Source organism: Desmodus rotundus, chromosome 6, assembly GCF_022682495.2.
Source record: "Desmodus rotundus isolate HL8 chromosome 6, HLdesRot8A.1, whole genome shotgun sequence".
In the NCBI taxonomy this organism is placed as follows: domain Eukaryota; kingdom Metazoa; phylum Chordata; class Mammalia; order Chiroptera; family Phyllostomidae; genus Desmodus; species Desmodus rotundus.
This window is the reverse complement of record NC_071392.1, coordinates 88,441,048-88,456,419: the sequence shown is the minus strand read 5'-3', so window position 1 is coordinate 88,456,419 and position 15,372 is coordinate 88,441,048. Positions and strand designations below refer to the sequence as shown.

General features: G+C 45.1%; 1 protein-coding gene across 1 annotated transcript in view; it reads right to left on the bottom strand.

Moving 5' to 3' along the window:
- Positions 1-15,372, bottom strand: part of CNTNAP2 (contactin associated protein 2) — a 1,617,197-nt gene that overhangs the window by 562,002 nt on the left and 1,039,823 nt on the right. Inside the window, exon 12 of the mRNA XM_053926665.1 lies at positions 9,512-9,631. Within this exon, the coding sequence (XP_053782640.1) occupies positions 9,512-9,631 (120 nt within the window). The remainder of the gene's footprint in view (positions 1-9,511; positions 9,632-15,372) is intronic.

Below are 15,372 nucleotides of genomic sequence, written 5' to 3'. Positions count from 1 at the left end.
TTATTAAACTTTCCTGGCCGCATCGATTAGACCACGTGACAAGGTGCAGTGAGAGATTAGTTGCCTGATGAGATGCTCCCAAGAAAAGTGCCGGGGGCCTTGGGACACAGAAATTGGTTTACGCAGAAGCATGGAAGGTGACCTACAAAACTGAACCACGGCGGGTTTGGGGGGACAGAAAGACAGGCCTGCTGGCTTCACGTTTTGCCGGAAGAGAATTCCTGGGGAAGAAGCGTGAGAGTATTCCTGAGCTTTCTGGTTTCAATCTTAACCAGATTTTCCAAGGTGTTTTCTCTTCCTCTGGCCTGACAGACAGGTGCAGACTCCAAACGTCAGGGGGAAAAGTGCAGGGACAGTGCGGAGCCTCGCTCAGCTTTGGAGCAGGGAGATCACATGACAATGTCAGGGCTTTAAAGGCACACAAAAGAAAGTGTGTTTAAAATCCTGTTTAGGCAGGTGAGTACAAATATTTGGAGGGGGGTGCATCTGCACGTGGGGGAGCATTCTGGAGGCTCCCGAGGTGATGCGGAGGGGCCTGTTAGTGAGCTCCAGCTGCTTCACCTTGACTTCACCTGGCGTCCTGCACACCCTTCCTGGACTGCGTCCCACAGTATGGCCACACCCAACCTCTCACAGTTGCTTCTTTTCTTTTTTTTTAATCCTCACCTGAGGACATTTTTTTTTATTGCTTTTTTGAGAGAGAAGAAGGGAGAGAGACAGAAAAAAAACCCATCAATACGATATAGAAGTATTGATCGGTGGCCTCTCTCACACACTCTGCTGGGGTTTGAACCTGAAACCTAGATATGTGCCCTGACCAGGGATTGAACCTGCAACCTTGCAGTCCATGAGGCAACACTCGAACCAACTGACCCACACTGGCCAGGGCTCCTCCTGCTTTTCTTGATTTAAAGGTTGAAGACCATTTGAGAACTTCTGTGATAGGCGCCAGTTGCTGAGACCAACGTGCAGTGAGAAGATCTGGAAGAAAGCCTGGCTGGTGGCTGCCACCTGTGGCACCCAAGGGTGAGGCCAGAGGGGAGTGGGGCGAGTGGGGGATCTCAGAGAAGAGCTCTTTTCGGGCTGTGTTTGGTCAGTGAGTTGGTGCCTAGATTTTCCACAGAAGCTGTACGAGCAGAATTGAATTCATGGATTGCCAGTGATGGTGAGGGGCCGGAATTGCTGAGCCGGGAAGCAGGAGTCGCTGAGTGATGACAAAGGCTGAGAGCAGAGACAGCTTGCAGCGAGAGGTCGAGGAAAAGGAGGTGAGGCTGCCAAGTCCTAGAGGGGAGCTGTTCTGCCAGTAGGTGGGTGGCAGACGGGGTGAAACCAGGTTAGGAGACAGGAAGATGAGAGAGAATGCCTTTGATGAAAAAAAAAAACAAACAAACCCCAAAGACTCCGCAAACACATCAGGGAAAGGGTGTTCATGACACGGAGGGACCAGAAGGCGTTAGAAGTGCAGTTGTGTCCGACTTGGGAATGTTAATAACCCTGACAGACAACAGGGGAGCTATGTGTCCTCGTTTCTAGCAAATTTCCTTTCCAGATGGGGAAGAATACGGCATTTTGGATAATCTCATTAAATATTACAGATGACACCCAATACGATTCCTTTTAATCATATTATATTCTCAAAACAAATTTTGTCAGATTCAGTTGAAGATTTTTACATTGGAGCCCTGGCCAATAGCTCAGTTGGTTGGAGTGACATCCTGATATGCCAAGGTTGTGGGTTCGATCCCTTGTCAGGGCACATCCAAGAAGCAACCAATGCATACATAAGTGGAACAACAAATTGATGTTTTTCTCTCTCTCTCCCTTCCTCTCTTTTTTTCTAAAATCAATAAATACAAAATTAAAAAAAGATTTTACATTAGAAAGGTAACTAGACATTGGGGCTGGAATTTAGATTATCCTAAACCTCAGGTGCACACCTTAAGAGATGATGAACCTAGCAACATAGGAAATGCACGGGTCATCCTATAAAAAGCTCTCCGAAAATTATATTAGAGAAAACACTTGTAGTTCAATGAAGTGCTCAAATTAATAATAATTGCCTAATGGTTTACATACTGATTTCATTTAAAATGTGTTCCCTGATTAAAAACCCCAAGGCATTAGTTGGACAATTAACAAATAAATAGTTTATAGCAAAAATTCTGTCCAAACCTCAGATGACAAATTCGACCTGTGCACAGACGTTTCGATAATGGTAAGAAGATGTGAAGAAGAGATACTCATTTTAGAAGTCATATTGTAAGTCATACTACAGGATTTAAAATGACAAGTACTCTCTGAATGTACACATGCCCATGCACACATGCACACTCACACATACATGTGTATACATGTGTGTATGCATGTATATCCATGCACACACAGGCAGCCACTATGAAGCCGGTCTAAGAAGTCCATTGCTATAACTTACCATTGTGTGAACTAGGACCTAATTTCTCTGAGCTTTGGTTTCCTCATCCAAGAGAATGGGAACAAGAATGAGAATGGTAACAGCACCTTCCTTCCGTGTTATTCTGACTCGCCAGAGGACTTAATGTGTGCAATCCTCTTAGGGTAGTGTCTGGCGTTTAGTTAGCCCTCAATGATATATATAGCTACAACTGTGAAACATAACATCTTTATCACACTTTCCCTAACATGTTATTCTTACTTCTGCTGGTAAGCAATTTTTAGTTTTGCATCTCTAGTTTTAAAGTTTCCTAAATTAAACAATATTTAAAACAATGGACGACAAAGAATAATAAAGCTTAGCAATTTACAAACTAAGTGTGGCACTGTTACTGAAAAGGTGAGAATGAATGTAGGTGGGATGCTGGGCACTTCCCGGAGGTACACAGGCGGGTACAATAAGCAGAACAGAAAGGCAGCCCCGGGACTCTGCCTCCAGCGTACACTCCCTGGTCTCTCCTTGAATGTGGATGGGGTATCACTCCGCGGTTGGGTTACTCTACATGGCAAAGGGGAAGAGATTTCGGATTTTGACTTAGGTAAATCCAACAGGTGATTATACTGGTGGGACATGACCCGATTAGGTGAGCCCCTCTCCCAGGGGTGTCCAAGCTTTTGGCATCGCTGGGCCGTACTGGGAGAAGAGTTGTCTTGGGCTGCACATTAAGTACACTGAGACATGTAATCACAAAAAATCTCATACTGTTTTAAGTAAATTTACAGTTTTGTGTTGGGCTGCATTCCCAGCCATCCTGGGCCTCATGCAGCCCTTGGGCCGTGGGTTGGATGCCCCTGGTAGAGGGAACAGAGGTCCTCTTACTGCCGTGTGTGTGAGCGACTCATGGCTAGGACCTGGGAACAGCCTCTAGGAGATGGCAGTAACCCCCTGCTAACAGCCAGCGAGAAAGTGGGGCCTGCAGCCTTCACATCACAAGGAGCTGGATTCTGTCACAACCTGAATGACCACAGAAGAGGATCCTGCACCTCAGATGCATCCCAGCCCTGCTGGCCCCTTCATTTCAGCCCGGGAGACGCTGCACAGCCAAGCAGCTATGCTGTGACTCCTGACCTGAGGACCCATGAGCAGTAAATTGGTGTTACTGTAAGCTGCTAAGAAAAGGAGTGTGATAGAGGAGGAGCTGCTTTGTTTGGCTGGGAGTTGGGTTAATGGGTTAATAGCGATAGGACTAGGGTGGGTAGATCCATGATACTCCCCAGTAGAACCCAAGGGTACCATCCAGAGAACCCCTTCTGCCTACTGGCACTGCTCCACTGAAACTTTTGAAAAGCACAGTAATAAATAAACTGATATTACTGCATGTAAGTGCTGAGAAACTTGAGTAACATACTATTTATAAATACTAGATTAAAAAGGCATGAACCGCGTTTACCATTATGGAGGACAGTAGAAGGTGATCAGCTAAATCTCAGGGGTTTCTAAAGCTCAAATTATGTAAACACGCTGAATGGCGTTTTGCTAAAACTACAAACCACTAGAGAGTATGTAGGAGGTTGTTCTTATCTGGACTTTAAACTTCACATGTGACAGCACAGATGCTTACATAAATGAACAAAATTAAACACGAATGCAAAGAGAATTATGAAGACCGTGAATTAGAGGATAGGGTATTAAGAGAAACATCGTTGTGATTTAGGGATAAGAAAAGGATAAGTCAAAGGATAATGGCGGGAGCTCGCTTTATTTACTGTTGTTATTAATCATTGAGCAGAAGGAACTAAATTGAGCCTTAAATATAAAGGTTCAAGGCTTCCAGGAGAAGATGTAGGTAAGCATCTTCAGGAAATAGGAAGAAGAAGCTGTACTGTTAGAAAAATGTACAAGGGAAAGAGGTAAATATTAGAAATATATATCCTGGGAGACATTCATTAAAACTGTATTTGTAACATCAAATTTTCAGGGAGATGATAAAAATGGAAAAGGAAGGGGAGAATAACAATGACCACACTTTCTCATGTGCCCCGCAGATGGACAAAGAAAGCCAGGCTTTGACGCGCTCAGAATGATGCATCCTCTGTAAAGGATTCGAGGAATATATTCTCTCCTCAATGTCAACGTCAACTCTGCTGCCCTTGAAATGCTGTCACTCAGAGCAGCCCCTGAATTCAGAGAGCTGTAGCTCCGAACTGCGGAGAGTCAAAAGAAGGATTGCACGGGAGAGGAGCTGCCTTATGAAAAAAAATAAAGACTGCCAGTTTGTGTCAAACTTGGTCAAGAAATGAGTATATTCAAACTTCTTTGGGGCAAGAGGATGTCATCTCTAAATTATCTGACTGCGAGTAGCAATATTTATCTTTTATGTACATGGTAAAAAATAGATTTTTTTTTAAAGGAAGGCAGTGTAAAGATCTACTCATTCCAATTCCTACATTTTACTGACGAGGAAACTGAGACAGAGAGATTAATCGATGTGCTTCAAGTCCTACAGGGAATTTGTACAGAATCTGCCCACTGCACAGCTCTCCAAGGCGGAATTCCTGCCACTGAGCACAACAGAGAGGCTGCTGTTCCTAATGCGCCCGTGCTAGTCTGCCCCACGTCCAGGGCTTATCCACAGCGGAAACCTGGCCCCCATGCCAGGGCCTAACTCCCCAGCCACAGTCTAGCCCACTCAGCTTCCTGAAGCTCCATCAAGCCAATCCTCTCCTTCCCCGATGGCCCCACCTCCACCCCGGGTTTCCACTCCTGGATTACAACAGAGGCTTTTTCTAATTTGCCCCCCTCCTTTAGGTCTGGTCTTCTTTGGAGAATCTTATTCGCAGTTGCCGAAGCCACCCTTTATTTTTACAATATCATCCATTGCTTGCTTTTCCCTCAGGATCAGGTGTCAACTGCTTTGCATCCCACTCAAAGTGTTTTGTAAGTTCCCTTCTCCCCATTTCTGGGACCCATAACAGCCACTTGCTCTTCAAGACTCAGCTCTCGGGTCAGCTGGTTTGCCGCAGATTTTACGGGCCCCTGAGCTGAGGCTAACTGCCCATTCTGGGGTTCCCAAAGTTGTCTGGGCAGGTGCTTTGGGAGGTTCATCACTTCCGGCCACAGCCCATGCCCTGCATCCCACTGGCTGTGACTGGCCATACTTCCTCCACATCAGATACATTCCCATCAATTCAGTCAGTCCCTCCTCCAAGTCTGTTCATCCTTCTCCAGAACCCAAGCGGTCCCTTGATCATTCACACGGATGACCCATTCTTCCGCAGAGTGACCTTAGACACTTTTCTTCCCCTTGCTCTTGGTTACCTTCTTCCTCTGCACACTGACAGACTAGTTCGTCGCAGGAAACCTGCTCTCTGTTCGGTTCCTACGAGCTGGTCCCCGAGACGCCTCTCCCCTGTTTACATCATCCCCTCAGCGATGCTATCATTTCTCATAGATTTATATGCGAGCAATTAGCACGTTTATATTTCCAATCCAAACATCCTTTTGGGGGCCTATCCAACTGCAAAATTTGCATCTCAATTTGGATGGCATATGGCATCTCATAATTAACTAGGTCAAAGCTGAATTCTTGAAATTCCTCTAAACCTGTTCTTCCCTTAATTTTCTGCATCTCCCCAATGACACCATAATTCACCTAGTCATTCAATCCATAAATTCAGGAGCTACTCTTGATAACTGCCGTTAGCCATGCTGATTGAATCTGTCACCAACGCTGATGATACTGCCTTCAAACTGGATCTGAAATCCATCTTTTTCTCATCATTTAAACAGTCACCGTCCTTGTCCAAGGCAGCGTCTCTCTCCCCTGGACTTTGAGAGTAGCTTCCCAGCTGGTCCCAGCACTATCACTTGGGCACCCCTGACACCCCCAGTGGGGCTTCTAATCAAGACCTTTTCACTCTCTTGCTTAAAACCTCTCCGTAGACTCCCACCTACTACACTGAAAAAAATAATTGAAAACTGAAACCCAAAGTTTTTCCTGATTGCCATCCTCACTGCCTGGGCTGCTCTGGCTCCTGCCTACATCCCCACTTCATTTTCAGTCACGTGGGTGCATTTCCTTGTAAAGAAACAATCTCTTTGGTGTATTGGGGCTCATTTCTTTTCCTCTTCTTCTTAGGGGCTTTGTCTTTCTTTATACTTTATATTTTGGCTAAATGGTGGGTGGCTGCTTCAGAGAGAGGTCTTTCCTAAAACCCTCTATCCAAATTAAATCACTCCTCACAATACCCTTGTTTTTATTTCTAAGGAAGTTATGTATTTGTTTACTTTTTAACGCTGTGTTTAGTATTAGTTGAGAGCACCCTGAAGGCACTTCCTACCCCCATCGGTTCTCACACAGCACCGTGCCTGTTGCACAGCGAATGCATAAATGAAAAAAATCCTGGAAAAAGGAACCTAGGGGTACATATAAATAGTCTATTCTTTTTGGTCCCTACCCAAATTTACCTCAGGTATTAGCTGCCGGTGAGGTCCCTTTCCTTCAAACGTTTACTGTGTCTGTCTGTACAAGTGACAAACTTTCCTGCTTCCCGCCCTAATCCTTGCAAGAAGGAGGAAAAAGAGACTGACCCCTGCCAAGACATCGCTCCTTCCCCAGCGAGGATGTGCTGTGTCCACTTTGGAAATATGCGATACAGTCCACAGTGTCCCACACCCAATCACATCTGGGCCCCCGAGGGGTAGGGCAGCTCTATTCATGAAGAGACATGCTGCAAAGTGAGGTGCACGTATGGTTTCTCACGACATTGAGCGACATTGAGTCTTCACAGGCCACCTTATCCTGCCATCCCCTCCTCTTCTTCAACATACATCTCTTGGAAATGGAGCAGCCCAAGCCAAGCATTGCAGCGCCATGTTCCCCTCATGGTGGCCAGTTCACGTTCTCTCCAGATGAAGGAAGGGCTGGTAGATGGCAGAAGGCCAAGCTGTGCCTGCCGGCCTTCGAGGGACCCTGGCACGCTCATGTCCATAACCATCTTGAGAGACAGAAGAAGAACATTCTCAGTGCAGAGGGCTGAGCTGCTTCCTTCCCTGCTCAGGCTGTGTCCGGAGAGCTGGACTGAACTGCAGCCATGCTCTCTAAGGAGGAGACCCGTGTTTCCGAGTGAAGGCTTCAGTGTACAGAAAGGTAATCTCTCCAGAAAGCAAACAGCCCTTCATATTCTGTGTTCTTCACATAAAAAAATGTATTTGTTGTGGTTTGGTTTGGTTTTCCAGTTCTTTTTTGAAAGGCATGTGGGCAAATAACTAGAGTAAATTCCTAACTGTCCAAGCTCAATCAGGATGCTTGATTTGCTCTGAGGTTAATAGTTGACTTCAGTTGATACACACATATACATTTATATATACTTATATATATCTCAATTACATATATAGGGGGGAGAGGAGGAGAGGGGGCAAGAGAGAGAGACACTAAAGATCAAGCTTCTTATAGATTGAGTCAAGTTCTCATAGGTTAGACTTTAGTTCAAGGTAAGATAACAATGAAGGCGAACAAGCAAGTACCCAAGTCCATTGACAAGTCCAGCTAATGACTCTTTCTGGTCCGTGAATGCCTTCTCTGGGCTGCGCTTAGGGTTCTTGGCATGGGAGGAAATTTGGGGGACGACAGCTACCATTTTACCATTCTCTCTGCACGCCTTCCATCCCACTCTCATGTCCTCATCATTGTCCCATCTGTCCTGCGCCACAGGGAGCCTGGCTTCCTGGTGTTGCCGGAAGTTCTCCACCAGGGTCCATGTGCCTGTTTAGGGTTCTCAGTCCTAGCTGCACAATCCTATGTCCACTGCACACCTAGCGAGCCAAAGTCTCTGAGCTGGAGCCAATAAGATTGTAAGGAAAAGGCGGGGGTGGGGGGGGGCGGCGGGGAAGGCTCCAAACATGATTCTAAAGCACATCCAGGCCTAAGAACCACTGGCCTCAAACATATTTGAATTTGAATCATGCCTGAATGACATACGAAAGGTATTTAACTCACTAATCTTTCAAAAAAAGTAATAATACCCTCCTACTGGGAACCTTTACTGAAAGTTTACTATGTGTTGGATAAGATGCTAAAAACCCTATGTAAATATCTTATTTCTATCATGTAATAATGCTATGAGCTAGATATTAATGTTAACCCATTTTACAGGCAAGCATACTGAGGCACATTGAGTTTCATAAAGTTAATGCGGTGGCCAAGATTACGTATCTGGTGACGAATGGAGCCAGGAAACAAACCCAGGGAGTCTGCGTAAAGGACCTCCCGGGATGATGCCTGGCACACGGCAGACAGCCCGTGTGGCCCTCATCGCCAGCAGCACCATGTGGTCACCACCCTTATCATGACCTTCCCCAGACGTCCGCATCGAACGCCGACCCTGCCTGCCGCCAGTGAGCAGTGCACGCCTCACCCTCTTCTCCAGGGCTTGGGAGGGCAAGACGCTACCCGGTGTCAGAGAGAAATATGCTCTTAGAGAGCTGTACATCTCACACACTGCTCTGGGAGTTTGCGAGAACCCGTGCTCTCGTTTCATAGCCCTGGAAAATAATATGGATCGGGAGAAACACTAGGTTCTCTTCCCAAGCAGGAAACCTCGGGCATATTTTGTGAAAGCTGCTGGGAAGCTGTGCCTTTGCCAGAATGGATGTCAGCACCCAGCAGGGTTCCCTCTGTAACCACAGGGAATTGGGCAGGGGGTGGGGTCAGAAATGCTCTGTGAGCGTCCTCCGACACCGGTATTGCGGGGAGCTGAGCATCGAAGCTGAGCTTCCCCAGTCTGGACGCCTGAGGAGGCTGCTTCAGGGGCATCTAGGACTTGCTGTTTCCTTTTTGGGGTTTTTCCCACCCCAGATTTTTTTAAAGTGCTAATTTTTTATCGTTATAGTCACAAGGTAGATTTAAAAAAAAATACACTGTCTGAAGGTATCATTGCTTTAGAAATACATTTCACCCTTTACCTAGCAAATCCAGCCCTATTTACTGTATCGTGTAATGTAATAAAAATGCAGCGCAGAAACAAACAAGCTTCAGTGGTAGCACTTATTCTCAACACACACAAAAGCAACGTCCACGAAACGACCACGTGGCCCAGTTACCTGTCATGTTGCAGTATACCTTCAGAGGCCCCAGCGGTCCACTGCCATCAGGGTCTATCCAGTAGTAATTCGACGTCTGGCCCAGGTGTTTGTACGCCTCGCAGGACGGCTCATAGATGGCTGGAAGGGAACGTCCGACATGAGCACTGCACAGAACAAGTGGCTCCCCACACATCAAACCCTGGAAACCGCCGCTGGGGGCGGTGTCCCCTCGCTAGACTGAGCCTCCTTTTCCCCTACGTTTAAATGCACGATTTGGTTTTTTACGCCGTGAACATTTCTGATCTAACAAACGAACATAATAAGTTTTGGCTTTACAGTTAGGGAAAAGTCTGAAAAATCAATAAATTGTTAAATGAATGTAACGGTTGTATTGGGATTCATGATCATTGAGAAAATATTTAATCTATAGTTACAGATATCATCTTCTTACTGTGAGGGGTGTTATTTTGCAAGGTAAGTGTTGTCTGTTTTGCTTGGCTATCAACTAAGAGATTTCTCCTTCTCTCTCTCACACACACACACTTTTTTGCATAGGTGTCCAATTTCATGGGATTTCTATTCTCCCTTTATTTCAGGAAGAAAGGAAAGCAATGTCCTTGCTGCACTTTGTTACAGGTGCTTTAATTGTAGCAAATTTTGTTCATGTAGATAGCTGACATCAATAACCGAATTACAGGTTCTTTTCCATTGTTTTCCTCTGTTCCCACACTCTTGACACTTTGTCTTTCTAGGAAACGGCACCTGTTTTCAGAAGTATAAGATGGACGTGTACATGGTACCTTTCTTGTGAGAACTAAAATATTATTGAGAAAATGTGTTGATGCCTATGAGGAATTTGAATGATCTCTTTACAGAACTGAGAATTCCAGTAAAACTCTCTCTCTCTCTCTGAAATGCAAGTAGTAGAGTCTTTGGTGACATGCACCTGAACTTGTACCCCAGCATCTGTCGTTTGTTCGGTTATGAAGTAGGAGATCCAGTTTGGGACTGCCTTTCCTACCTTCCTCCCCCGCCCCCAGGCCTCCCTTTGGCTTCCCATGGTCTCCTCTCTGCAAAGATCTCAGACCTCCAATGAAAACGAAAAGTCCATTTCACTTCAACAACGACATAGTAGACTGAAACAATTCTGAAATTTCTTGATTTCCTTAGTCCTTCTTGCTTCCCTTCCTTTTTTTATTCTGCAAACAGTTACTGAGCACCCAGGGTGTGTTGGGCAGTGGATTAGGCACCACAAATACAGCGGTGAACACGGAGGCAGGGCTTTTGGAGACAGCTTTGCTCTCTAACTCTGTGGGTGCTGCTCAGTCATAAAGGGCTATTGGAAGAGGACGTGGCTAGAAAGTGAAGCAGAACCCACACCCTTTTTGTCTCATGTAATGATGAATACGTGCACTTTCAATCTCCCAATTGTCTATTTGCATAATAAATTATGGTACTCAAATTCTGAATACCATACCAAGGGAAAGGCAGCGAGAAAGTATTTTAAAACTTGAAGCAGGAAGAGGAATAGTTAGAGGTAGGTTTTATAAAGAAAACTCCTTGAAGCCAAACAAGAGATTCTAGGGAAGTGATTCAGAAGGCAATGGGAGCATTTCAGGGTTACTGCCATAGGCCAGTTGAAAGGTGACCGCCTCTGTATAAGAATATGAGAAAGCATGAAGTAGATGCGCCTGATACACGTTTCTAAGAGCAACAGGACATGGAGACCAGATAAGTGTAGACAGGAAGAAAGGGAGCTCCGAATGCCCTACACACATCATCTCTGAAAATAACAAATCAATTATTTGTCTTCACTACCTCTCTTCAGCTTATTACGATGTCTTTGCATAGCCTAAATTCATCTGCAATATCAGGTTCAAATTCTAAAGTCTCTTTGGCCAAACTGCCATTAAAACCTTTTGCCTTTCTTCTCTCCTATTGAATAATTAGTCATTCTCTTCTTCCCCTGCCAACACCCCAGTCATTTTCTTTATCATCTGGTATCTGGTTTATAACAATCACTCTATTAATCCCTGGTCGTACCCAGCTATCTCTTCACTCCCCACCAAATGATGCTTTTTTTTATCCAATGTTATTCTAGCCTTAAAACATTACTTTCACAAAGTTCAAAGAATGTGTAGTGGTTCTTCAGAATCTACAATGTTATATCCCAGATCACGCTCTCTGCCTGTAAGGCTCTCCATAATCCAATCGATCTTCCCTGCTTTTAGCATTGCTGAGGGCAACCTTGCACTCTGGTCAGGAGAACTGGACACAGGAGACTGCTCACCCCTTCTAGGGTTTCCTTCATCTGCAATATTCTACGAACCTCTTTCTCCACCTAGCAACCTCTGCAATCAGAGTCAACTACTGAGGCGGAAGTGGTAAGAGACAGGGCTCTGAGGTCAAACAGACTTGGGTTGGAATTCGGACTCTGCAAAGTGCTATTTACATAACATTGGCAAAGTTTCCTAACTTTGTTTAGCCTTGTCTGGAGAATGGGTATTGTAGGTATACTTAACGGCGTCTTGAGATTTGGAGGAAGTAATCGATGTCAATTGCTTAAAATTGTCTGGCCATGGTGAATATTTAATAAGCAGAGTTTTTATGATCAATGGAATAATTATTATGTAGGTCCTACTCACATTCCTTCTTTCTTAAGAAGAACCCCCCCACCCCACCCTGCCACAACCCTGTAGTCAGTATGTCTGTCTTTTCTGTACAGTTCAGGCCATTCACTCACTGCTCACCTCAGGCACTGAAATACTTCCTTACAATCAATTCAGGGTTCGATTAACTATTAATTGAATTTCATATACAAAAGTTTTATTTCCTGAAAAGACTGAATTTTCTTGAAGGGCGGGCCTAGAAAATGTAATTTTCTTTTCTCCTCCATGTAATCTAACATGGTAGAAGTTTAAGAAAAGCTCTCAGAACTGAACTGAACATGTGCCTGCTCTTCATCCTGGCCTGACTCTGACAAGCCCTTGCTTAGCTGGCTACGCTGAAGCCCGTGCAGACAAAGTAGGACAAAAGCAGAGTTACAGTTGTTTGTACGGAAAATGATACCTAATTAATCAACAGTCACACAGGAGTAAACTGTGCGTTTTGCATACTCACAACTGTAAACCTGCCTTTGCCCCACCCTATAGGAAGGCGCGACTGGGCGGTAAGAAGTGTTATGTAGGTCACTACTGCATTCCTAAGGAAGCATGTAAGCATTTTAAAGAGGGCTACACACCTAACCCAGGTAACTAGGAGCAGATGTGGAAGGCACGCATAGTGAGGGACAAAAAAAGCTCTTCTCTTTTTCTTCAAACAGTGACAACTATTCTGTTTGCCCTCAACCTAGGACAGGCCTACTGGCTGCTGTTGCCTCACCAACACAAATGGAAAACCACACATTTCAGTCCAACTTTGCCACGTGTGAAAACCCCCTGGCGTGCTCGTGAAGACAGGGGTTCCCGCCTGCTCCAGGAGCTCCTGGCTCAGCAGAGAGCATGCAGTTCTAACAGTTTCCCCAGTGACTGCCGGCCTTGCTGGTCTGCATGTGTTTTGAGAAGCATAGCTCTAATCCTGGGAAAAAAAGTTAACTCTAGAAGGGTGGACTAATTATTTATATTTAAAATACAAATAGAAAAAGTAAGTCACCAAAAGGCAATGTGGTACAATTTTAAATAAGGCTAGAATGCCACCTCACTTCACTCAAAATAATAACAATGGAATGTGATACAAATCTTTAAATGCAAGTGCAGTATCAAAAGAAATATACTTGGAGGAGGTGGCAGAAAAATATTTAGAAAGGAATACACTAAAAAAGTAACTGATTATCTTTGAGTAGTAAGATTATGGGTGATTTAAACCCTTTCACTCTTTTCCGTATTTTTCACATGAGTTTATAATGTGCACAGGTTACATTATCATTAAACACACTCTTGCAAAATGTGTATTTGGGAAATGGCACTGAGGTAAATGGCAAGGACAGCTGGAATACCGAAAACTGACATTAGTTTTATAAGTGAATAAGGAATTAAGAGATTTTCGTTCAGATCTCTTTTTCTGTCATTTACTACTTGGAAACTTCCCTGAACGTGGTTTTCTCAACGGTAAATTGAAGGCAAAGATACTACCTCCCTCGCCAAGTTATTGTAACGATGGGATGAAATCGCACACGGTGTAACTAAGAAGCACTGAGCTTACTGAGATGTTAATGCAGAGAATGAGCTGACTGCAGCATTCACTGGCATGCCTCTGCCTGGGAACTCCATGGAGTCCTAGCTGGGTTGCAGAATTTTGCACATCGAATTGGAGTTGAAGACAAAGCGCCAGGGGCCAGAGAAGAAAGAGAAGGGTCGGAACCACTGTCAGCTGAGTTTTGCTAGTGGATTGCCAAAGACCAGTGAAGAAACTGGGCTGGTGGCAAAATAAATAGACTCGTTAAGTCCATTGGTTTACGGGTGTCCCTGCTTTTCAGAAGTTTGCTTTATGTGACTGCTGTGACTTTGCTTTTGCAATCAACCCTGACCTTCCATGAGTGCTTGCTTCTGCTAGCGGAAGGACAACCGGAAAAAAGCCAAAAGAGAAAATGGCACTGAGTTTGTTTTGCAGGGAGCCTGCAGAGGAGGCTGGCCTCCGGAGGAGCGTGAGTGGCCCCCTCAGGCTCCCTCCCTGGGAACTGCGCTCAGCACCTCAACATCGAGCCCCAGGTTTTGGACTGTGTCTGTGAGCATCTGTGCTTTATCTCCATTGGTGGTGTGCATCTATTAGTTCCGAAAGTCACTGCTTCGGGGCTTTGCGCCATTTTGACCTACCAAGGTTTCACAGGAAGGCTCCAAGAGTGTGAGGGAAACCTGTATCGGAAAAGTGGTTTTTCTCTGTTGTAACTCCCAGTCCCAAATAAAGGGTCTCATCATTTTAAGTAGATCTCAGATATTCAGAAATATTACAATTGAACACATCGGACTGAATTGCGGAGCAGGTAAAAACCCAGGAAGTGATAAATCCTAAATTCTCACTCGTTTTCATTAAACCACGAAGGCTGTCTGTGTGACGACCTGTTACAGGAAATGGAAAATGATGAGGACTCCTGTATTAGCTTCATATGGCTGTTGTAATAAATAAGTGAACACTCGGTGGATTAACACATAACACATTCAATTATCTTAACAGTTCTGGGGCTCAGAAGCTTGACCTGGGTTTCAGGGGGCTAAATCCAGGTTGGAGGCAGGGCTGCGCACCTTCAGATACTTCTAGGGGAGAATCCGAGCTTTTGCCTTTGCCAGCTTGCAGAATGCACCCGCCCTCCTTGGCTCACAGGCCCATTTCTCCACCTTTGAAGCCAACAGATATGGGTGGAGTCTTCCCCACACTCCCTCACTCAGATCCTTGGCTTCCATGGCCACCTTTCTATTTTAAGGAGCTTTATGGTTACAGTAGGTCCATCCAGACAATCCAGGATAATATCATGTGAATGCCCTTAACTGATCATAAAGTCCCTTTGCCACATAAGGTGACCCAGTCGTAGGTTTCATAGGTTTGGATGCAGGCATACTTTGGAATGTAGTGGAGGCATTATTTTGCCTATCACAACTTAGAAGAATAATGTATCAAATAACTGCCCTATTTAAGAACACATTTTATTAAACACCCAATGTACTCCCAGTGCCGTTGGTAACAAGAGAAGCAGCCAGCAGAATAACAAAGGTGGAAAAACAAAGTCAAACCTTTGTGCCGAACAGGAACGGTCCATTGGTAGGACACTAAACACCACGTGCCTCCCGTGCCCCCCCCCAGCCCGGACCCAGGACACCAAGGGCCTGGGCTGCCTGTGCTCATGTGCAGACATAGCACCGGGCTCCAGATGACAGTCAACGCTCAGG